Source organism: Mercenaria mercenaria, chromosome 13 (genome assembly GCF_021730395.1).
Source record: "Mercenaria mercenaria strain notata chromosome 13, MADL_Memer_1, whole genome shotgun sequence".
NCBI classification, from domain to species: Eukaryota; Metazoa; Mollusca; class Bivalvia; order Venerida; family Veneridae; genus Mercenaria; species Mercenaria mercenaria.
The window spans coordinates 51,876,840-51,900,940 of record NC_069373.1 but is presented as its reverse complement, the minus strand read 5'-3'; the positions used below and the strand labels follow the sequence as shown (position 1 = coordinate 51,900,940).

Genomic DNA, 24,101 nt, shown 5'->3' with positions numbered 1-24,101 from the left:
CGTCGTAAAAATAATTTCACTCGGGCTGTGCCCTCGTAAAATTATTACGCCCAACTTTTACCTGATCTATGCAGTCCTTATACCTAGTTAAAAGTTTTCCTGAAATTCAAATTGAATAGTGATTTACTAAAAGAATACAGACAGGTGATGTTAATAAGTTGAATGTTGATTTTCATGCATTCACTCTGCTGAATTTCAGTGGGACCCAATGATCACCACGCTACCAGGACTGTACCTGATGTCGGTTGGTGTGCTGAAGCCAGTAGCTGCTATCTTTAACATCCCAGTAATGGATCTTTGCACAACCTACTGGTTGAGAACCACCAATATTCTATTCACATTTGGCAACGTATAACCGCCCATATTGCATAAATAGTGATAAAACACTCTTTTGCTATAAATTATTTCTTAAGCCAGTTTACATTACAACCATGTTTTATTAAAATCCTTCAAACCATGTCTGAGATATGACTCTGGACAGACAGAAAATGGAAGAAAACACTGTTTATGCGATATTAAAGTATAAAGGGCTAAGTATAAAGGGCTGTAAATCTCGTTTTCTTCATGCAATCTGTCTGAAACTTGCGAGGCTACATTTCCCCACAGCAGTTAACATTGTTCCTTTTTCCATCTCTAATTCATTTACATGTGTATCTCAATAAATAGTTCTACATATTTGAGTATGACATTCTTAGTAGCATTTATAAAGTAATATAAGTAATTATAAAGTAATCATGATTACATTGACAAAGTAACTGTAATGTAACTGATAACATTCACAAACAAGAATTAGTATTACTATTGTTTATTAATGTAATCACTTACTTAATAATATAAATAATAATATAGCAATAAAATACTGTTTAAACTAACAGAAGTAAGTTAGTAACCACAGAAGTAACCACAATGTAATTTATTACATTTGAAAAGGCAATGTAATTGTAATTTACTCAAACACAATCCCATGTAATTATACCCAAGCCTGCCATGCAATAACTTCACCAAAATGCATTTCAATCTAAAATGCCATCAATTTGCAAAACTAGCCATGATACTTGTCATTCCTACAAAGTTCGGTTGAAATCTCAACAGTAGTTTCAGCGGTGTAGCCTGGACAAACCTGAAAGCCTGCACTGCTGGACAAGACAAAATTAATATATCTTCGCACATATGGGGAGACATTATAATTACTGCATCTTTCTCATTGAGCATTTCTTTAAAAACTGACTAGTATTAATTCCAATTCAATGCATTACATTTTTTTACTACCACATAAATCTCTGTATTCCATCTTCATGAGGCCATTTGTAAGGTTTTTCAACAAACATGTAAACAGTCAAAACATTTACCACTGTATACAGCAAAATTTCATGAAATAGTCCCACCGCGGTTCCGTGACGCATGTTCATTCTGAAGATAAGGAAAGGTAGTATAAAGTAGCGATATTCTAACAATTTCTGCGGTACTGCCGATGTTATTACACAAACAGAATATACAGTTTTCCAGTATATATCTCTACCCTTTAACTCATCTAAAACGCTCCAGAAAAAATATAGGTAAGCTGGAATTAAGATGTACTTCACATACTTGTGCCGACGATATAGTTTTCTCCACACATAAAATGCATAGTGTCTGTTATCTGCTAAGAGATATTTGTGCTCATATGTGAAATAATGTATCATTAAAAAAGCTACAGCAGTAAACGACAATAAAAATAATGGATGCCTAATGCAAAATTTCAAAAATTCCCAGACTTTGTATGGTGAACACAAGTGGAACATTGCAAAGAAATTTGTCATTGTGAGAAAATAAAATAGCTGTGGAAAATGCATCACAGCCACATGTTGAGTTCTATCCCCAACAACAATTCCTTTATTCAAAATGATAAAAACTCCAAATCCTACACCAACTAACAAATATGCCCATACATTTTTCAGAATATTAAGCAACAGTGAAAACAACAAATTTCTTTTCTTCTTTGCACAATCAAGTATAACTGTGAAAGTGACCTTCAAAAGGTCAAGGTCATTTAAATCATCCAATTTCATATCTTTCTTATCACAAATTTGCTTAAGCCATAAGCTCAACTCCTTTCTTACAGCCAATCCTGCCATGAAAATAACCCAGATAATGTTTGTCTGTCGAAAAAATATGGCTGCTGTACCCAATATGGCTGCCATAAAGTGGTTGCCATGGAGACAAAAGAGGTACATAATAAGGACGAAGAATGTAGATCCAGGATCAGTGTAGTACAGAAAGGTGAAGAAGTACAATACTGGGAGCAAGCTGAGAGCTAAGGTCGTCATAGCAATCTTGATTCCATCAGGGTCCTAGAAATATATAATATTACACAAATATTACAATATGCATGATAATGAAGCTAATCAAAACGAATACAAATTTGCAGCAACTGATAAAATTAGCACGAACAATTCTTTTAAAGATATAAATACACAGAAGAACAAAATGTTGTTCTTGACCGAGTACAGACTTCTGACTATATTCCTCTTTTGCTTACAACATTTTCAGTTTCTTTTAGAATATGAATTTTGCTTTCCTACCAAGTCAAAGGATAGTAACTTCACATGTATACCTTTCCAAAATACCAAGACTTCTTAACTTAAGCCTGCTGGCGGCAACTGATTTTGCCTTTGCGACCAGTGCAGACCAAGATCAGCCTGCACATCCGTGCAGTCTAATCATGGCCTGCACTGTTCGCTATTCAGTCAGAATATTTTCAGTGAACACCCCTTTGAATAATAAGTGGTACTGTCCAAATTGAATGATGGACCAGTCCATTTTAGAAATTTAGCAGGGTAAAGGTTAAAGAACTTACGAAAACTGGATTGTGAAGTTTCCTAAGGACTGCATAGATCAGGTAAAAGTTGCCAAATGTGAATAGAATATTGGTGGTTCTCAACCAGTAGGTTGTGCAAAGCTCCATTACTGGGATGTTAAAGATAGCAGCTACTGGCTTCAGCACACCAACCGACATCAGGTACAGTCCTGGTAGCGTGGTGATCATTGGGTCCCACTGAAATTCAACAGAGTGAATGCATGAAAATCAACATTCAACTTATTAACATCACCTGTCTGTATTCTTTTAGTAAATCACTATTCAATTTAAATTTCAGGAAAACTTTTAACTAGGTATAATGAATATCTTACTATGCCTAATTGCTGTTTTTTAGCACAAATACATTTTTCGTAACAACCCAGTGCTGACATCTGTACTTATCTTAATATCATTTGAATATGAAATAATGTGTCTAAAGATTTGTGTTATAACTGGCTGCTGTTGTAACTCAGATCATCCTTAAATTCTCTTTTACAGCTTATTATACTTTTCATGTTGTCTGTTTACTACTACATGTAACTATCAATTCATACTATGATACAATGTAGTCAGTTGTAGAAGCTTGAGACCCAAAGTGTGTTGAGATCAGCCTGGTTAGGACATGCTTTTCAACAATGCTGATGATCCTGAACTTAAAGGCTATCCACATGCCACCAAGAGGTGAAAAGTTGCTATCTAGGAGGGACTTGCATTGTTCAGAAGATTCTTATTTAATGACAATGTTTTCAAGGTTGGCTTTCTTCGGTTATTAATAAAACCCGGCCCGGCCCGGACCGGCCGAAACCACGGAAATAGCCGATACCGATTGTACGGAAACTTACGGAAGGAAAATATAATTACGAATGATATCGTGTCGATATCAACTTAGATATTTAGAATTTAGAAAAAAAAACACTGGACTTTATGATGTCCGCGAGGTATTTCTTTGATGAATGAGTTAAGACTGCGTTTTCTTTCTGGTTATATTATTTGTAAACTTATACACAGGAAGTCGTTATAGATAGCGTTGTTTTCTATTGCAAGGACGAGCCTTCTAATAAGTTTCTGAAATTTTGTATCGTTATCATAATATACTATATATCATAATCACGTTTTGTGCAAGAAGTTGTTATATTTTGAAGAAAGGAATTCCTCGCGGGCCTCATAAAGTTCAGTGTTTTCTTAGTTAGTTTTTTTTCTTCTGTAGTTTAACTTCCACAATGTCGGTAAAGAAATGACGGACATCGAAAAAAGGCTTGGTCTATTAATCCACAATTTGCTTACTTTATAAACACACACACACACACACACACACACACACACACAAAAAAGAATTTTTGTTTCACATGTACATTCCCAAGGCCTAAATAATTCTTTGTGTCCGGTAACATGCCTAAAAAAATAGGTAGTAAGTAGGCAGCCGCAGTTTTTTTAATTCTTTTTTTATTCAGTGAGACTTTCCGGAAATTATTTTTGTGTCAAAAAGAAAAAATGAATACGAATAATTTCTAATATCACTGACCATTTTTAAAGCATAGAATGAGCAGTTTTTTAAACTTTTTATTAAAAATAAAAAAAAAAAATCTCAAAGACCAAAAAACATTTAGGGTCTGGTCAAAAATTTAGGATAGGTCGGGATACCGATTACGCACGAAGAATGCAGCGTTGAATACTGAGAAGTATTACACACGGTACCCTATATTTTTATCCTCATTGGCATAGTATAACACTCAATTTCAGTCATATAAACTATCACTTCATTAATTTCTACATGGAAATCATACCGTTATGACTATATATTTCCGTGTCATTATACTGCAAAGCACTTACTCAACCCTACATCACTCTGTCGAGGGAGGGGTTAGTATAAAGAAACCAAATTTCAATTCCAGCCGCCTTCTTATGCCCTTACACTCATCTCCCAAAATCTATTGCAGAAAAAAATACATCAATCAAAATTAATCATGCCATGAATTTCCCAGTCCAATACTTCCACTTTATATTTCCCCCAGTAGTGCACTATGACAAGTCTATATCTGCATGTAGTCCTCGTGCAGCTATCAGTGTGTAACATTATTAACCGTTAATAAGTAGGCTATAGTATTTATACGACTTTACAACTATGCTTTGCACGGAATGTCACAGGTCAGAGGGTTAGGCAGACTGGCTGTACTAATCACTATAACCTGGCGCTGAGTTAACAAACTGTAGGGAATCTAAAATGATAGTATATTCATGGCATGTAACGTGCGAAATGATTATAAATATGTCGTACACCTTAATACGTTTGAAATACGGTAATACCTTGATTTCTTTAAAATAAAAAAGTGGAAAACCACAGGTCACCCAACACGACATCGAAAATGTTGCAGGTTCGGTTTGATTGACGGTAGTGGAAGTGAAAGCCCTCTAGTCCCGAGATGAGCAAAACTAAACATTTTTACACATGTTATAAATACCAGAAAGTAATTTAGAAACCTAGGATATACATGTGTGCATATTGCCTTTTGTTTGAATAAATTGTCTGTCTGTCTGTCTGTCTGTCTCTCTCTCTCTCTATCTATCTATCTATCTATCTATCTATCTATCTCTCTATCTATCTCTCTCTCTCTCTCTCTCTCTCTATCTCTCTATCTATCTATCTATCTATCTGTGCAATAAATACTCAGAACCAGTGAATATTTAATTACTAATATCGTCTGCACAATTCCTTTATCATTATTTCGTGATATAGATTTTATATTTCAGCCTTAACACCTGTCACAAGACTTTTGTCTCTGTATAATTATTTACTTGATGGTTTCGAATAACGTAGTGATTCATTTCTCTGAAACTGTTTTGAAGTTTTGAAAGGAAAACGACTGTGATACCAAAAACATGCAACAGATGGCAAGCAATAACTTGGTCTAGAATTCAATATAATGCTTACAACATTTTCCTAACTGCAATATTTAAAAGAGAATTTACCGTAAACTTAGGTGAAGAATGAAATAAGAATCTGTTGAAATAGCTTCATCATTTTGTCTGTTTTTAAATTGTGCATAAGTCAAAGTTTGCCCTCAGCAGTCTGATCAGTTCATAGGCATTCTAGAGTTTTTACTGCAAGGTACTTTGCATATATTCTGTTGTAACACGTATGAACACATGTATACTTTATTAAGGCTCACTGCATACACAAAAATACGCAGTCTAACTCATCACAAAGAAACTCCTGGCACCATAAAGTCCAGTGTTTTTCTAATTCAAATCTAAGTTATACACACGATTCATCGTAATATATTAACTCTTAGTTCGTGTTTCGTACAACGGTATCGCTATCTGTACGGCGTCGGCGGCCCGGTTTTATTAATAACCGCTTTCTTCTAGCCTTACTCTTTCCGCTTACCATGATGGCTTACTTTTTAACCTGGTTTTTATAGTTGCCGTCCCTCGAAGCCTTACCCGTACAGACCTGGGTCCAATTACAATTATAATTTAATTACTGGTACTGATGATAAACCCGAACAGAAAATGAGGTTTTTTACCTGTAACTCTTTTATTTCTGCAAATTGAAATCAATGGTCGGCATCAAAATAAAGCTTAACCTTTGCTGAAAACTTTACATAATTCAAATTTATATTTAGTAAGCAAACTCACATAAAGTGAGATCTGAAAGGGGTATGTAAAAAGGGGACTGTATGAACGTTGACTGATGATAAATTCGAACACTTTGTCATTTACAAAATTTTCTTGGCATTATTATATTGAAACTTTCTCCAAAAAGCTGCAACAGTCATTCCTGATCAAGTAATGAAAAGTTAACAAATGTCAGGCCTTCATGTTTCGACAGTAAGCATGCGCAAAAAAACACCCTCTTCCCCAGTAATTTTGGATAAATATTTTTATACAAATTTATGTAAGTCATTTATTTATACAGAATATTTACCAATTTTGTTTTTGTTTACACCAGTTGGTGTTGTAAGTGGAAACTATTAGATGGTGTGTTCAATTTTATAAATAACCGATTGCAATCGAATATTTCCAAGGTGGTCGACTTTATCATCTGTCCGGGTTTATCATCAGTACCAGTAATTATAATTAATTACATTTTTTTTTAATTAATTGAAAATAATTAATAATCGAGACAAAAATCAATTATTTTAATTGTAATTAATTAATTAAAATAATAATAAAAAAAAATGATTGTCAATTAAATTACTATTCAATTACATGTAGCAAACTGTCACAAACATATGGCAATTAAATATTTGCAAAAATACAGGTTATTGTGCAGTAGCAATTATCACATGGGGCCCCCTCATATGCCTTTGATAGTAACCGGGACCACTTAAGACAGAAGTGCATTCTACCCTCCTAATTAAAAAAATTCTAAACTCTGATTTCTTCCAGTTTGTTTTGTGGCTTTGTCTTTTTTTACATTAAGAGAAAACTGTAGCCGTTTCCTTCTATCAATGTACGCTAAGACTGGTCGCAAATTATTAGGTACGAAAACTATTGGGTACGAAACTTTCACTTACGTGTGTAAAATTCGCAGAACAATACTGCTGCGCTTGAGGTACATGAAAGACTTCATCCATGTACGGTTTATTTTGTACATCTGATACAAGACTGAAGGTCATTAAAGACCCTATGCAGAAAAGTATCCCCAATATTACTAATAACAACATCATTTTATTCCGAGTAAGTCCGATGAGCGAACTGAAATTTTACAATTTGTAAATATCACGATTGCTGTTTTGGGCCTAGGCTAAATACCACAATTTTGTTATTGGCGGCAAGTTCTACGACTGACCTACCCCATATTTTCGTGACCACTGCAAAATCTTCTGCCACCAAGAAACAACATTGTCTTAGCATAATGTAGAAGTTCTTTCGCATTTTATTCCAAAGAATATTTGTAATAGTTTTATAGCGAAATATATAGGGCATATAGGCACGATTTAAGTTACGTTTTATGTACGTAGCCTATACAACTGGTTTTGTACGCAAAACACCTTAGACTAAGTCTAGTTCTGAATGCATTTTGCTCATTTTACATATGTTGATACCAGACTGACAATTTGAACCAATTACGCACCTGATTTTGTAAAAATTCTACTTTCGTTTTGGCCGTGTAAGAATTTTAATATCTTTGATAATAATTGAATTTCGAACTCTTACAAATAATAAATATTTTCTACAAAGTCTGATACCGCTAGGGATATAACATTATTCCTGATACTACTGAATAGAACATTATGTCAGTTAAGATATCTGGCTGATGTCACGGACAAACTTAAAAATTCCCCTGACCAACACATATATCCATTTACAGAAATGATGCAAATTCAGATATTAAGTATTTCATATATAACTTTAAATTACAGAGGACGTATAAAATTCGGATCTGTGGAAATGGTTGCAGGTTGTGTATATGTTGATATTTGACAGACATTTTTCGAAAGAAAATATCAGAGTAAGTAAAGTTCTATTCAGTAGCGAATTGCACCGTATTAATCTAGCATTCCGGCCGTATAAAGCTTTTCGAAGCATTTGGACCTCAAAGGCGACACATCGCGCCACCGGTCAGGATTGTTTAAGGTTGTTCGCGGGTTTCCTACAGAATTTTCGAAGTACAATATAAGATCAGGTATGTATATAGGCCTACTATTTCGTTTGGCGGAAAAATAAAATCGTTCCTGGTCCACATTTCCTCTGAGGAGCGCCCCTGGCGGTGCATGTATTTCTCAAAGGAAATCGCCGTTTTTCGCCAAATAAAAGACAGGAGATGTTAGTACATACAGACAGAGATGTTAGTACATACAGACCTGACATAAGTCTTATATCTCATACTGTGAAATTTTCGTAGGAAACCAGCGAACAACCTGAAATACACATCGTCGTCACTACATGGGAGCATTTTCACATTTCTTGTAGAAAAAAAAACATTTCAGTAGCCGTGTTCAGAGATATATAACATGAAAAGTGTGAAGCAATGGATCAAAAGAAAGAGAAGACAAAGTTCTTAAGTTTAGTTATTTCCATTTGGTATGAAATTTTTTGTGTTTGACCTTCGCGTATTTCAAATGAAAACTACTCAAAACCGCGACTATGCCATTCTCAAAACATGTTTATCACATTAATTGACGTCCTTATTATCCGATTATTATTATTTTTTTTTTTTTTTGAAGAATATTACTATTTTGCAGCTTCGCACCAGCATAATTGCAACGTTATGATTTTCGAGTATAAGTTTATAATAATAATCGTTATTGTTTTAGTTATTCTTGTACTGTATTTTTTATTGCTGCTAACATGCCAGTGCAACATTAAGTTTCGATTATTTAAGTGCTTATCCATTATACTTGAACTAGAAACAAGTTCAATCGCACCCGCGGCCAGAATTTTAAACTATTCGATAACATGATATTATATGTATTTATTAACCCACTTCGTCGGCTGCATCTTCTAAGTTTAATTAGCACGAGACCGACGCTTTATGTTGTTCTACTTTGATAATCTGTATTTGAATTATACTCTAAATCAAAGAGCTATAAAAAATGTATTTATACTTCTTTGTCTGAATGATGTGTCAAGGCCACACCAAATATGATTCATACTTCTTCGGATTTTTTTCTCTCAAAAATTGAGAAAAAATGGGTCAACAAGCGACTTTAAAAAGAAAAGTTCTGTTTGTATGATTTGCTTTTTTTCAGCAAAAGTTTTGTTAGTAAATCATAATGGTGAAATCCTGGGGAAAAAACGTGATAGGCCTACAGAGCTACGTAAAGTTTTACAAATTTTATCTGAACCTGCTTTACTATTATGCAGGTCAGGAATGATGATGATGATGATGATGATGATGATGATGATGATGATAACGAATATTCTGGTGGTGCTGTTTCTGCCTAGGTGGATGTGAAGGATGATTTTACCAAAATGATCCCAATGGTGAGAAGAAATAAAAATGTTTATGTCTGTGTAAAACGTAATTGCATATACGAACTCAAATGTATAGCTCTAATACATAATACTGTCAACACTGACATTTCAGTAACGGTGCAACTGATTAATTACTTTGTTGGTTTTTGTATCACATAATTTTGGAGGTATTACGGTATTACAATATTTGGCATACATGTTTACATACAATTTTACGAAACTGAAACCTTTTGCAGGGAAAATGTATTTGGATAACCTAACACTGTGGTAAATATCTTTATTTTATATCGCAAATAGTTGGATAAGTTGAACACAACACACTAAAACTTGCGATTGCATTGCAAGTGTTTGTACACTCCTGTAAACACACATAAACAGTGTATGGCCTACTTTTGCATACAGTTGAAATTCAAAAGTGAATTTCATTCGATTTTGGTGAGTTTATATTGATGCATTGAAATGGTGTTGTACAAAGAACTCTGCAAAACACAGTTAATGCATGGCTTAATATTTCAGCTGGTTAATAGCTTAATATATTTAATTATATTTGATACAGATCTATTAATAGCCTGACGGATAAGCATGGGAAACCCCCAATATTGGATACCGTACATACTGTAAAATGTGAACAGAATAATGTCATACGAGTAAGTGCGACTGCACTTTGTTATTTTGTTTATTATTTAAACATACATTAATAACTAAATATAGATCTAAGTACTAAAATCAGCATTAATGAATGGATATATTTTGAATGAAGACCGTATATATCAAGATATTAGATTCTAAATGAACATATTTTTGATGACCTTTGTTGACAGACTGTCAGTTCAAGTAACATATTGAAACTTCCTAGTCTTTCAGGTTTACCTTTAAAGATTTGTTTTCATGAGTTTAAACCGTGTAATTTTCCAACAAGGAAGAGGAAGGCTTCTTGTAAATTTTTATAAAAACAGCTAATCAGATACCCTAACGTTTATAGGGGATTTAATTAATGCATTTCAACTGCATTGAATGCCCGAAATCATACACCCAGCGGACATTGCCTATACCTTTTCATGGAAAGGACAACTCTGGACAGTTTTGAATTGTAGCGTAATATCTGTCAGTATTAAAATTAAACTTCATCTGTGCGTGGGGGATGTTGACAAAGTATTTTAAATGCGGCAGTTCTCACAGCAGGCTTATCTTTGGAAAAAAAACAACAACAACAACAAGTAAATCAAACGTTACATTTTAAGGAAACTATTTCACTTTACTTTTCCTGTCGGAACCAGCTTCTATTTTTTCCCAGTTATAACGTCAAGTCTGTGGAAGTCCACATCGACATGTAAATTTTAAGTTATTATTGCATAATCAGCCTCTAGCCAAAGGTGACAGATGTTTAATAATAAAGTCATTAAGCGATTTCGATGGAGTTAATTATGAATGATTACTGCTTTTATGGTAAAGTAGGGAACACTCTTGTGTATACTGTACGTTGAGTGATATTGAGGATGAGTATCACTCTGTTTTGTATGTATTTTCCCTGATGCAATGATGTACGTAAGAAATAAGAATATAAACTCGCTACGGGATACCTAATTTGTATAGATTCATAGATTTGGTATTAATTGATAATAAGGACTTCTTAATCTTATTCTTATCATATTCAAACAACCATCTCATGGAAAACTTCAGTTATTTATCTACAGTTCACATACATCCTCTTTGTATATTACTGTAACGTCTTAGTTTTGAAACATAGTCTAATTTTGTAAACAGTATGTGTTTGCTGTATATTATGTTTCTGAATTTTGTATACCGGATGGATAATGAACATTTTTATAAAGTCTTTTTACACGGTTTCTGTTCTGTTCTGTAAAGAGTAAATGTATAGGTTATTTTGGATAAGAAAGATGTAAGGACTTGCTTTAGGGTTAGAAAGACCAGTGATTAATGTTACATTCTATTTTTTAGAATAGTGCTACACATTTGAACAGACACAAATTCTGGATTACGCAATAACCAGTTTAAAAGAAACATCCCGCGTAACGGCAGTTATGATGTCAATACAGGTTTTAAAGATTTAACCGTTAGCCTGCTAAATTTCTAAAATGGACTTGTCCATCATTTAGGTTGGGCAGCACCACTTATTATTCAAAGGGGTGTTCGCTGAAAATTTATTCACTGAATAGCGAACAGTGCAGACCATGGTGTGCAGGCTGATCTTGGTCTGCTCTGGTCACAAAGGAAAAATCAGTTGCCGCCAGCAGGCTAAAGGTTTAATATAAAGTGTATATTATTTCATAGAAAATTTATGACCAACCCTCAGTACGTAAAAATTAGGAGTGGTTTTAGAGTTTTGTAGTTTATATTAAAAAGAACTTTGTTGTACTATTTCGCTAGGCATAACGTGCAGTGTTTGATGGTAAGATTCGAAGTGGCGAAATGCTTCGATGCCGTCTAGATTTCATCGGGTTATTTTGCCATGTTTGCGCTATGGCGTTTGGTGCCCACAATTGGGCGTTTACCTCTATCTTCACTGGTCAATGCGGAAGTTTTTAATTATTATTTGGAGTTAAATCTTATATAAAAGCTTTATATATATATGAAATCGTAGAACTTATTTAACCGCACTAGGGCCATGGTTTGGTGCTTGAGGAAACCGCGACCAACTTGATCCCAGCACTAGGGAAGAGTCGAGAGTGAGAATGTAGTTAAATGATCATTTCAAATTACAGATGAAGCGCGGTGGCGTCCAAGCGGCGGCGGGATATACGACCAGCTTCAAGACTGGGTCATTGCAACAGACAGAGAGCTACATCTGGAATACCGCGGACGCTCTTGGAAGAGGGGCCACGGCCGTTGTCTATTTTGGACGGCATAAGGTATTGTATGACGAGAGACGTCTGGAAAATATATGTACACTTATATTTTGCTTCAGTTTGAAGAATTATTTTCTATGGATTAAATGTATGGTTTTACAAAGATGTAATGCTTTTTAGCTCACCTGTCACAAAGTGACAAGGTGAGCTTTTGTGATCGCGCGGTGTCCGTCGTCCGTCGTCCGTCCGTGCGTCAGTGCGTCCGTGCGTCCGTAAACTTTTGCTTGTGACCACTCTAGAGGTCACATTTTTCATGGGATCTTTATGAAAGTTGGTCAGAATGTTCATCTTGGTGATATCTAGGTCAAGTTCGAAACTGGGTCACTCGCCTTCAAAAACTAGGTCAGTAGGTCTAAAAATAGAAAAACCTTGTGACCTCTCTAGAGGCCATATATTTCACAAGATCTTCATGAAAATTGGTCAGAACGTTCACCTTGATGATATCTAGGTCAAGTTCGAAACTGGGTCACGTGCCGTCAAATACTAGGTCAGTAGGTCAAATAATAGAAAAACCTTGTGACCTCTCTAAAGGCCATATTTTTCATGGGATCTGTATGAAAGTTGGTCTGAATGTTCACCTTGATGATATCTAGGTCAAGTTCGAAACTGGGTCACGTGCCTCAAAAACTAGGTCAGTAGGTCTAAAAATAGAAAAACCTTGTGACCTCTCTAGAGGCCATATATTTCACGAGATCTTCATGAAAATTGGTCAGAACGTTAACCTTGATGATATCTAGGTCAAGTTCGAAACTGGGTCACGTGCCTTTAAAAACTAGGTCAGTAGGTCTAAAAAAAGAAAAACCTTGTGACCTCTCTAGAGGCCATATATTTCACAAGATCTTCATGAAAATTGGTCAGAATGTTCACCTTGATGATATCTAGGTCATGTTCGAAACTGGGTCACGTGTCATCAAAAACTAGGTCAGTAGGTCTAAAAATAGAAAAAGCTTGTGACCTCTCTAGAGGCCATATATTTCACAAGATCTTCATGGAAATTGGTCTGAACGTTCACCTTGATGATATCTAGGTCAAGTTTGAAACTGGATCACGTGCCTTCAAAAACTAGGTCAGTAGGTCTAAAAATAGAAAAACCTTGTGACCTCTCTAGAGGCCATATTTTTCAATGGATCTTCATGAAAAATGGTCAGAATTTTTATCTTGATAATATCTAGGTAAAGTTCAAAACTGGGTCACATGAGCTCAAAAACTAGGTCACTATGTCAAATAATAGAAAAAACGACGTCATACTCAAAACTGGGTCATGTGGGAAGAGGTGAGCGATTCAGGACCATCATGGTCCTCTTGTTTTAAAGTCTAGATCGAATTTTCCGCCATATGAGACTATATAGTATTTTATAGTCATTTTAACTCTAGTTTTTGTTTAGTCGGACAGACGATAAATTTTCTTTTTTTCCCCTCAGTGACCGCATCCGTGTACGGAAAACGCACAACGCTATACCACATCCTTATTGAGAAAAATCTCAATTTCATTTTCAAATTGACTGAATTGTCAAGTTTGCGTCATTATACAAAATATTGTTTTATTGAAATTGTTTGTATAAGTACACATTAGGTCGTAATTAGGTCAAAGCGCTACAGCGGCTGTTTCTACGGGTCACCGAAATTTAATATTTGAAACTGCAAATTGTTCACTTATTCTTTAAGCTTACCCATTTTATATCCGCCACGCACCATTGATGTATGACCTATATATACCTGGTTATTAAGCAAAACATTTTCAAAATGAATATACGTGTACTATTAAGAATACAAAATAGTACATAATCATGATCTTTTTAAAACGTAGGCGGTCACGGGTATAATCAGTCTTTATCAAGTACAAATAATTCTGATACTCGATTAAAATGTCGATCTTGTACTTTTAGCTCGTCTTAATCAAGGGTTCAGGGTGAGCAATAGGTACAGGCGGATGGTCAGACGTTCTGCGGCTGTTATCAACAAATTACTTAAGCATCTTCTACTCTGAAACTACTGGTCAGAATTACATCAAGCTTGGTCTTTAGCATCCTAGCAAGGTCCCCTCTCAACTTTGTTGAAGTACTTTCAGGGACCGCTAGAGCTAAACACAGAAAAAGTCTTTAACAATGTCTTCTCATGAACCACTTGATAGATCTTCATCAGTCTTGATCTGTTGCATCATTGCAACGTCCTCTCTAAATACTTTTCAAATGAGGGCGTTTGAATCCTTTTAGGGGTAGCTAGAGCTAAAAATAGAAATACCTTTAAACGACTTCTTTTTTATGATTCGCTTTGCTGGAGTGGATCTTCAACAAACCTGGTCTGTAGCATTTTGTAAGGTCCTTTCTCAATTTTGTTCAAATAGGGGCACTTGGCTCCTTTTGGGGACCGCTAGTTATAAAGTTATAAATAGAAAAAAACATTTTAAATAACTTCTTTTTATAAACTGCTGGATGGATCCTCGTCAAATTTGGTCTGTTATATCATGGCAAGGTCCTTTCTCAACTTTTTTTTTTCAAACTGGGACACTTGGCCCCATTTAGAGGTAGTTAGAGCTAAAAATAGAAAAAAAACACCTTTAAACAACGTCTCTTGAATCAATTGATTGCCCATCAAACTTGGTACGTACGGGGGCACTTGACTTGTTTTAGGTTTTTGTATGCTAAACACAAATATTACCATTCATAATTCAGTGTGTCATACGTATATTCGAGGACAAATAGTAAAGGTCTGGTGAGCGACTTAGGGCCACTATGACCCTCTTGTTTAGTACTCTGCAATATCTTATTTATTTTCCCGTTGAGTTTTATGTCGGTTATCAACGTTTCCATTTATTTGATAACAGCGTAAACCCTCAAATCAACACATTTAAACTCGCCAAAACTTTCTGTCAGGTTAAATACTCTTCAGCTCTTTATCTATTGGGAAGTTTTTCATTTGCATATATGAGAATATTACATACTTGCCGCAGGGAATTTCGTTAAAGTTTTTTTCTCCAGCAAATGTGCTTGAAAACTGGTACTTGCATGTGCTGAATCCACTTCCACATTCAATACGAACAGAAATCTCACTCCACTGGACACACCAACCCCTCTCCCCAACCCCTGCTCAATTTGACTAAGGTAGACTAAATCCTACTTTTGATGTGTTTTTTTCCCTAATTTTATTATTATAAACATTAACGTGATAATTATCATTTCAAAAATTGTTATTTCGATTGATTTTTTATGCACCCGAAGGGAGGCATATTAGTTTTCAACTGTCCGTCCGTCCGTTAGTTAGTTAGTTCGTTCGTTCGTCCGTCACAACGTTAACTTTTTGCATGAAGGCAATTCACTCGCGAACCACTGCACCCAGGACCTTCAAACTTCACATGCTGATAGTACTTATTGAGTATACCACCCCTACTGACTTTGGGGTCACCAGGTCAAAGGTCAAGGTCACAGGGGCCAACGTTAACTTTTTGCATGAAGGTCTTTTACTTGCGAACCACTGCACCCAGGACCTTCAAACTTCACATGCTGATAGTACTTATTGAGTACACCATCCCTACTGACTTTGGGGTCACCAGGTCAAGGTCAAGGTCACAGGGGCCAACGTTAACTTTTTGCATGAAGGCACTTTACTCGTGAACCACTTCACCCAGGACCTTCAAACTTTACATGCTGATAGTATTTTATGAGTACACCAACCCTACTGACTTTGGGGTCACCAGGTCAAAGGTCAAGGTCACAGGGGCCAACGTTAACTTTTTGCATGAAGGCACTTCACATGCGAACCACTTCACCCAGGAACTTCAAACTTCACATGCTGATAGTATTTATTGAGTACACTACCCCTACTGACTTTGGGGTCACCAGGTCAAAGGTCAAGGTGCTGCGGGGGCATTTGTCACCATTAGTGACAGCTCTTGTTTTTAATTTTTAAGTTTTTATTTAACAAAATCAAAGTTGGGGAGGGGGACGGGATTGTCTGCCTTGCTAAAAAAATGAGCAGGATGGAGTTTTGTCTAGGATGGATTCTTTCATGTCTGTCTCATACATTTAATAGTTTACATATCAAACACAAAACAGTGAATTACTTTGCAAAATGATGATTTTTTTACAAAGTTAAAAGTAGCATGTTGTCACTTGGATTTGTGCCATGCTGCCTCAGTTGGTTTTGTGTCAATTTGTTGATGCAGAGGGCTGCTTCAGCTCGAGTGCTGCTTCAACATGAGGGTTGCTTCAACCTGAGGGCTGCTTCAGCTCGAGTGCTGCTTCAACCTGAGGGCTGCTTCAGCTCAAGTGCTGCTTCAACATGAGGGCTGCTTCAACCTGAGGGCTGCTTCAGCTCGAGTGCTGCTTCAGTATGAGTGCTGCTTCAACCTGAGGGCTGCTTCAGCTCGAGTGCTGCTTCAGCATGAGGGCTGCTTCAACGTGAGGGCTGCTTCAGCTCGAGTGCTGCTTCAACATGAGGACAGCTTCAACCTGAGGGCTGCTTCAGCTCGAGTGCGGCTTCAACATGAGGGTTGCTTCAACCTGAGGGCTGCTTCAGCTCGAGTGCTGCTTCAACCTGAGGGCCGCTTCAGCCCGAATGCTGTTTCAGCAAATACAAATTTTGCAAAATATCGGTTAATAGGCGGCTTTCAGAGTTTTAAATTTTTTAATCTTTGGTTCCTGTTAAAACTTCTTTAATTGGAAATGGTATTATACTTGTTATTGACTTTTAACTGTCGATATTTATAATTTACATGACTTGTATACATGTATGTGTGGTTTGAAAGAACACCGTTAACTGATTTTCTTAGGTTTTGATATAAGTATTTGATCTATACATTGTATTTGTATTGTGTCATTATTAGCGTGCATTTTTATGCATGCAATACCATTCCTTATATGGAAGCTACCCAAAATGCATAATCTTATCAGTTTGTTATCAGAGATAACGCAATAACTGTATTATGACAAATCACATTGTAGCTCCACTGAGACGAAGGATTAGTAATGGCCGTCATCGTCCGCCCGTTCATACGACCTACTTTCACGTTCATATATGAGTTACTGTATGGGTTATTACAGAAGGTTTGAATGAAGTGGATCCTTAAGAGAAAACGACCATGACAATTTAACTGTCATCTTTTCTGAAATTATTGAATATAATAAGAGGTGGACGATAAGTAGACGTTCTTGAAAATAACCAAAGCATTACTTAGTCCGCCCCCATAAACAACGTAGCCGCCTTTATAGGAGACCAGTCTTCCCTGTATGGATCCATTAGCCGGAAAAAAAAGAAAGCCGTTTCTTCTAAACATTTGGTCAGAATTTGATACGCCTTTACAGACATTGTAAATTAGGCGATCTCTTGTGCCGCTACCTCTGCCTCTGTATGCTGCTGACTTCGATAATATAGTTAAAAAACGAAATGGATTTCTGCTCAGTAGCAGTTGTTGTGGGAACCGAAAGGAAAAACTTAATTCATTTTCCATCCATAAGTTAATAAAAAAAGAACTCGGAGTAATTTTACTGAAATGAGTACGAGGTGACCCCCAGTTAAGAACCGGAAATGCTGTAATGACCGCCGTATTGTCAGAACGAGGGGATCGGACACTCAGGCTGAACTCTTAAGTAAAAAAAGCATATTTTATTTTATATCTCAGATAGGAATGGCCAGACCTTTAAAAAGACACTACTTTCAAGGTTATTAAAACTACAAACATTTCCTTCTCATGAGTTTGGTATAAGAATCGTATTATTATCTTTCCAGGAATCCGGAGATGTGTGTGCGGTGAAGGTATTCCATGAACGGATTGCCCGGCACATGTTCTCCACACGACAGCGGGAAATAGAGACATTACGCACCTTGCGACATGAGAATATTGTCAAACTCATTGCTCTGGAAACTGAGGTATTAAGACTGAAAGAAAAAGTTCTTTGTTTAAGCGATACTTCACAACGGGTAAAATTATATTGTTTGTATTAAATGGAAGAGAATATGGCCACTTAAGTAATTAATCGTTTAATGGTTCCATTTTTAGCTCGACTATTCAAAGAAAGGTAGAGCTATTGTACTCGCGCATGCGTCGGCGTCGGCGTCCCGATTTGGTTAAGTTTTTGTATGTAAGCTGGTATCTCAGTAACCACTTGTGAGAATGGATTGAAACTTCATACACTTATTTACTGTGATAAACTGACTTACATTGCACAGGTTCCATAACTTTGTTTTGCTTTTTTAGAAAATTATGCCCCTTTTTCGACTTAGAAATGTTTGGTTAAGGTTTTATATGTAAGCTGGTATCTCAGTACCCACTAATGGGAATGTATTGAAAATTCACACACTTGTTTACTGTGATGATCTGACTTGCAGTGCACAGGTTGCATAACTCTTCTTTGCATTTTTAGAAAATTATGCCCCTTTTTTGACTTGGTAGTTTTTAGCTCGACTATTCGAAGAATAGGGGAGCTATCCTACTCGCCCCGGCGTCGGCGTGTGCGTTAGCGTGAGCGTCACACAAATGTTAAAGTTTGCGTACCACCCCAAATATTTTCAAAGTCCATTGAGATATTGCTTTGATATTTTGCATACTTGTTTACCATCATGATCCCAGTCTGTAATAGGGAGGAGGCAACTCTATCAAGCATTTTTACTGAATTATGGCCCCTTTTCGACTTAGAATAAATGTTAAAGTTTGCGTACCACCCCAAATATTTTCAAAGTCCGTTGAGATATTGCTTTGATATTTTGCATACTTGTTCACCATCATGACCCCAGTCTGTAAAAAGGAGGAGGCAGCCCTATCAAGCATTTTGACTGAATTATGGCCCCTTTTCGACTTAGAATATGCTTATTGTTATATTAAAGTTTTACTCATAGCTTATATTATACTATCAAGCACTGAGAATAGTCGAGCGCGCTGTCAACTGACAGCTCTTGTTGGTTAAGTTTTTGTATGTAAGCTGGTATTTCAGTACATACTAATGGGAATGGATTGTAACTTCACACACTTGTTCACTGTGATAATCTGACATGCAGTGCACAGGTTCTATAGCACTACTCGTTGTAACCTCAGGAATATTCCACCTTATATCATAACATGACTGCTATGTGACCGGTCTACAGTTCGCTTCACTACTAGTATTAACGAGATACGTATCTTCTAGACAGGCATTTTTTCACGAATTCTGGCAGAACATTTTTTTAGGATGGAAACTGTAGTTAGGCTAATATAAAAGTTCAGGCCTTTTCATTAGAGAGTTTTTTCAGTCCCATAAGGAATATCTAACAAACTATATTATTACATGCCTCGTTATATAAATCACATGTCTATAGTTTGTGCTGTTGATCAGTCTGTAGTTCAACACTTAAGGGCACTGACCTCCAGATTTTGGCTAAAAATGATCTTTCTTTGAAATTGAAGTTTGATCATATTACGAACATTAGAATATGATTTTTTCTAAACTGTCTTAAAATGCCAAATCAAGGAAAAAAGATGCCTGCATCGGGAATCGAACCCGGGCCGCCACAGCAATAAAAAACTTTTCTGCTGTCTTTACTAATACCGCCACGGAGGAATATGTATCTAACGGCCGTTAAATATAGATATTTATAACTAAGGCAGTTTAAAAACAACTAATTCATAACATAATAGTCCGTCGGTTATTAAGCTTCAAAGCAGGCATTAATTTCTTGATACCTATTTTTCTTCTTCTTTTTTTGTTTGTTGTCGTAGAATGTACGATCTGGAGACCAGTGCCTTTAAATTTGATGGGTTTAAGTTAAATCCTGGAGAAAAAATAGACATCATGTTTTAAAACGCCAAATGGCTTGCCGGTCAATGGTCAAAACTATTTGTCATTTGTCCTTCGGATCTCGGGCAATAGTTTTGACTACTGACCGGCAAACCATTCAGTAAGATATGTTATTAGAACTAGCTAATTATTATTATTTCAAAACATACGAAATAAATATTTGAAATATTAAGTAATCATAGGGAATATATTATATGAGCCGCGCCATGAGAAAACCAACATAGTGGCTTTGCGACCAGCATGGATCCAGACCAGCCTGCGCATCCGCGCAGTCTGGTCAGGATCCATGCTGTTCGCTTTCAAAGCCTATTGCAATTACAGAAACTGTTAGCGAACAGCATGGATCCTGACCAGACTGCGCGGATGCAAAGCCATTGTTGGTTTTCTCATGGCACGGCTCATATATGATATATATGTAGTAAATTCACAGGAAATTTGTAATACTTAGGCCTAGACAGCCGGTTCGGACATGTTGATAGCGATGTGATTTTTTTCAAGATTTAATCGGCAGACGTTCACAGACTAAAAATTAATATCCTTATATTGGGGCATTAGAACAGTTTCATTTGGTCCTTGTGCTATTTATATATCCTTTTGGGTTATATTCTTTATTTGTTACACATTACAAACATAGTATGAATATTGGAGAATATGAAATATTACCGGTAGGGAGGGCACATTGATATCAGAAACTGTGACAGCTGTGTTTTTTTCCGGTACCTCTTGAACCCGGACATACCATATAATACTCCTACATTTTGACCAGATTTGACATTGAGACACTTCAACATGGCTTACCGCGGCGTCTTTTGATCTTGCATAAGTTCCTAGATAACTGAGATAATTGTTTATAACGGATATTTAGGAACAACAGTAACTGTAAAGTTTTCAACTTTCAGTCTCATGTTCCTTCCTGGCTATAATAAACCATATTCTCAGTATTCCAACACTGTTAAACGCACATGTATAGATGTGTATCAGAAGCAGTGAGTTTATCATATATTTAAAAAATGATTACGTTGACATCTGCAAAATTCTTTAGACGAAACAGTTGGTCATTCACAGACAGACGCAAAGTTTTTATTAAAATGTATACATGTATTTGAAATATATATGAACAAAAATGTTCTATAAATATATATTTACAACAGTGTGTTTCCCTTCCGTGTGTGCTTAATGTCAATTAGAGGAGGCAGATATATTCTATCATTGTGGAAGTATTAGAATGTTCCATATTCAAACTCCATTTCCTAGGGTGGTCAGACTCAGCTGTGCCATGACTATGAAACTTTGTATAAAAGCTAGTTTTTCGTTGTTGTCTTGAGACAACCCCACTACATAATACATGTACGTAGTCGTACACTTGTACATTTACGCCGAAAAGGTCTGTTAATAAATCTAAGTTGTACTTATTTCTCAGTCACATGGTTAATGATAAAACATCGTATTGATCCGTGGGTGGAGTCTTAAACGCTCATTAATCTTGGTCTTAGGAATGGGTCAGCAGTTTCGTCGTAACTACGATATTACCTTGCTAACTTTTTTTTCAAAGGTCAATAAATCCTCGCATTGACCTCTGCACAAGACAACAATAAGTGTTTACTCACTCTATGTCGTGAGTAAATCAATTATTCACAAATGTATATAGCTCGTTTAAATGGGTCAGCCGTGTTGTTGTACTTGTATAATAGACTGACCCGGCTTATAGGTCGGTCATGTCAGACTACGATATATGTAATTGTATTTTTCCATCGAAATATTTCTATAAAATGCTTCTTCCCCTTCCGTTTGTATCCGTCAATGTTTACAAACACGTTTGTTTATTTTATGGACTGTACCACTCAGACTGAAAACATACTATCAAAATCTAAGGCAAACATACAATCAGATGTTCATGAAAATCTAAACAGAAAAAATGGGCTTTCTATTATGTCCCGAATTAAACAGAAAAATGTAGTAACTTGAATGCATCTTATCTAGAATAGTTAGACAGCATATAAGATGGCCACTCAGGTCTCTCTCTTAGCTTCTTTGAACAATCACAAAATGAAAAACTATATATATATATACATTTAAGATAAGTAATTGTGAACGAAAAATAAGAACTTAAAGGAGATGTAGCCTAGTCTCTGGCCTGAGGAATCTTTCTAGAACTAAATGAATACTCTTGTTTAAATCACAGTCAAGTCAAATCTGCCTTTGATATTCGAATACTGCTATAAGCCATCAGCAATAACTACTGTAAGGGTGGTTGGGAGGTAATAAACAAATAATCAGAATACTTGTTATGCTGTCAAATATTCAATCTGACTAAAGTACTTGATCTTCTAAACGAAGATCTGAGAACGACCCATTCACATTCGTCTTCTGTATATTTTGGATTTCCAATATTGCTATTTTTATTTTCGCAAATCTATTTTGGTTTGAACCAATCAGACAATTTGTTCGAATGTCAAAGAGTAAGAAAAATTTGCAGTTAATCCAGGGCTCGAACCCGGGACCTCTCATTTACAAAGCAAGTACCCTACCAACTGAGCTAACCGGCTATCTGACATCTGTCGACATAAAAATTGTTGATATCAAAACCTATGGCTTTTTAAAGCTTGCAGGATGTTGTAAGGTAGCTTTTGATTGGCTAGCAGAAGGGTTGTCAGAACGAGGCCATGAATAGCTCGTTATCAGATCCTATGCGTAGCGTATAGGAGATGTACTTTAGTCAGATTGGTCAAATATTCAACCTCGAGTGAGGAATTATCAGTTAAAGTCCCACCACGACCTAGTGACATATTTTTTCCACCCACATGAACATCATGAAGGTCATTCTAATAGTACTGGTTTAAATACAGCTATATCACAGGATAACAGATGGACAATTTAGGCCCTCCCTGAAATAATGTGTTTTTACAACTTCATCTGCAGATTTATACAGTCAATCTCCTTACAGTATAGTTTTAGAAACATAGATAAATAACAATCTTACTTGAGAAAATCGTGAATACCGGGTATTGCAAGAAGAAAACGCGGTAAAATAACTACCCGGGAACTGGAGACAAAAATAGTTAACTAGCAGACGATGGAAAACGTGAAGAATTTCATTTAATATACCTAAAAGATACCGGTATCAGAATCAAAGCTTACTTCATATACCGTAAGTCATAAATCGTCACAGATATTATGTTAATTAACAAGTGGTTTTATTGTATTATATTACAGACTGCCTCTAGCAATGAGGTTCTGGTTATGGAGTATTGCTCTGGCGGTTCTCTCTACACCATGTTGGAACAACCGCAGTATGCTTTTGGATTTCCGGAAACCGAATTCCTCTTACTTCTCAGACATATTGGTATGTCTATTTTTTACTTTCATGTCAGTGGTTATCAGAAATACATTGGCTTTTTGTCTTGAAATATTAAACTACAGCAGAGACTTGCAAAACATGTTCAAATATTCTATCCGATAATCAGGATGAAAACTATATACTGCGCTTTTTTTCTTGATGAAACTGGAAGATTTAAACGTAAGTTATGTCCAAGTCCGCAGACACTTGGGGTCAGGACCCCACTCCAGGGTCCTTGCTAGACCAACGCGGGGTTACCACTTTTATCTATTACGTAATAATTATACGGAACGTCAGGGGAAGTTGATAGACACATGTTGGGACTACGTCAGTCAGTATCATTTAGAATTTTAATACGAACTTGGCGCAGGTTT

At 36.1% G+C, this 24,101-nt stretch overlaps 2 protein-coding genes across 3 annotated transcripts in view; one reads left to right on the top strand and one right to left on the bottom strand.

The window, feature by feature from the left end:
* Positions 1-789: 789 nt before the first annotated feature.
* On the bottom strand, positions 790-7,821 carry LOC123528693 (putative Dol-P-Glc:Glc(2)Man(9)GlcNAc(2)-PP-Dol alpha-1,2-glucosyltransferase). The gene is made up of 3 exons (XM_045308621.2): positions 7,354-7,821; positions 2,837-3,034; positions 790-2,330 (listed from the first exon to the last, which is right to left on the bottom strand). The coding sequence occupies exons 1-3, from the start codon at positions 7,504-7,506 to the stop codon at positions 1,266-1,268; spliced, it is 1,416 nt and encodes a 471-aa protein (XP_045164556.1). The 5' UTR covers positions 7,507-7,821; the 3' UTR covers positions 790-1,265.
* A 1,850-nt stretch (positions 7,822-9,671) lies between these two features.
* The window catches only part of LOC123528692 (serine/threonine-protein kinase TBK1-like), a 37,682-nt gene continuing 23,252 nt past the window's right edge, over positions 9,672-24,101 (top strand). Inside the window, exons 1-4 of one of the 2 annotated variants that reach the window (XM_045308619.2) lie at positions 9,672-9,766; positions 12,481-12,627; positions 18,349-18,489; positions 23,604-23,733. In XM_045308619.2, the coding sequence (XP_045164554.2) occupies positions 9,755-9,766; positions 12,481-12,627; positions 18,349-18,489; positions 23,604-23,733 (430 nt within the window). In that variant the 5' untranslated portion in view covers positions 9,672-9,754. Of the gene's footprint in view, positions 9,767-9,927; positions 10,025-12,480; positions 12,628-18,348; positions 18,490-23,603; positions 23,734-24,101 lie in introns of those variants that run through there. The other variant, XM_045308620.2, reaches the window with a different exon arrangement.

Bases quoted from the DNA above. Each gene is read 5' to 3' on its own strand.
- LOC123528693 (XM_045308621.2), bottom strand. From the start codon at position 7,506: ATGATGTTGTTATTAGTAATATTGGGGATACTTTTCTGCATAGGGTCT. The intron at 3,035-7,353 runs GTAAGTGAAAGT...GTTGAATTTCAG, and splicing joins GTTCTGCGAATTTTACACAC to TGGGACCCAATGATCACCAC. The intron at 2,331-2,836 runs GTAAGTTCTTTA...ATATATTTCTAG, and splicing joins AACTTCACAATCCAGTTTTC to GACCCTGATGGAATCAAGAT.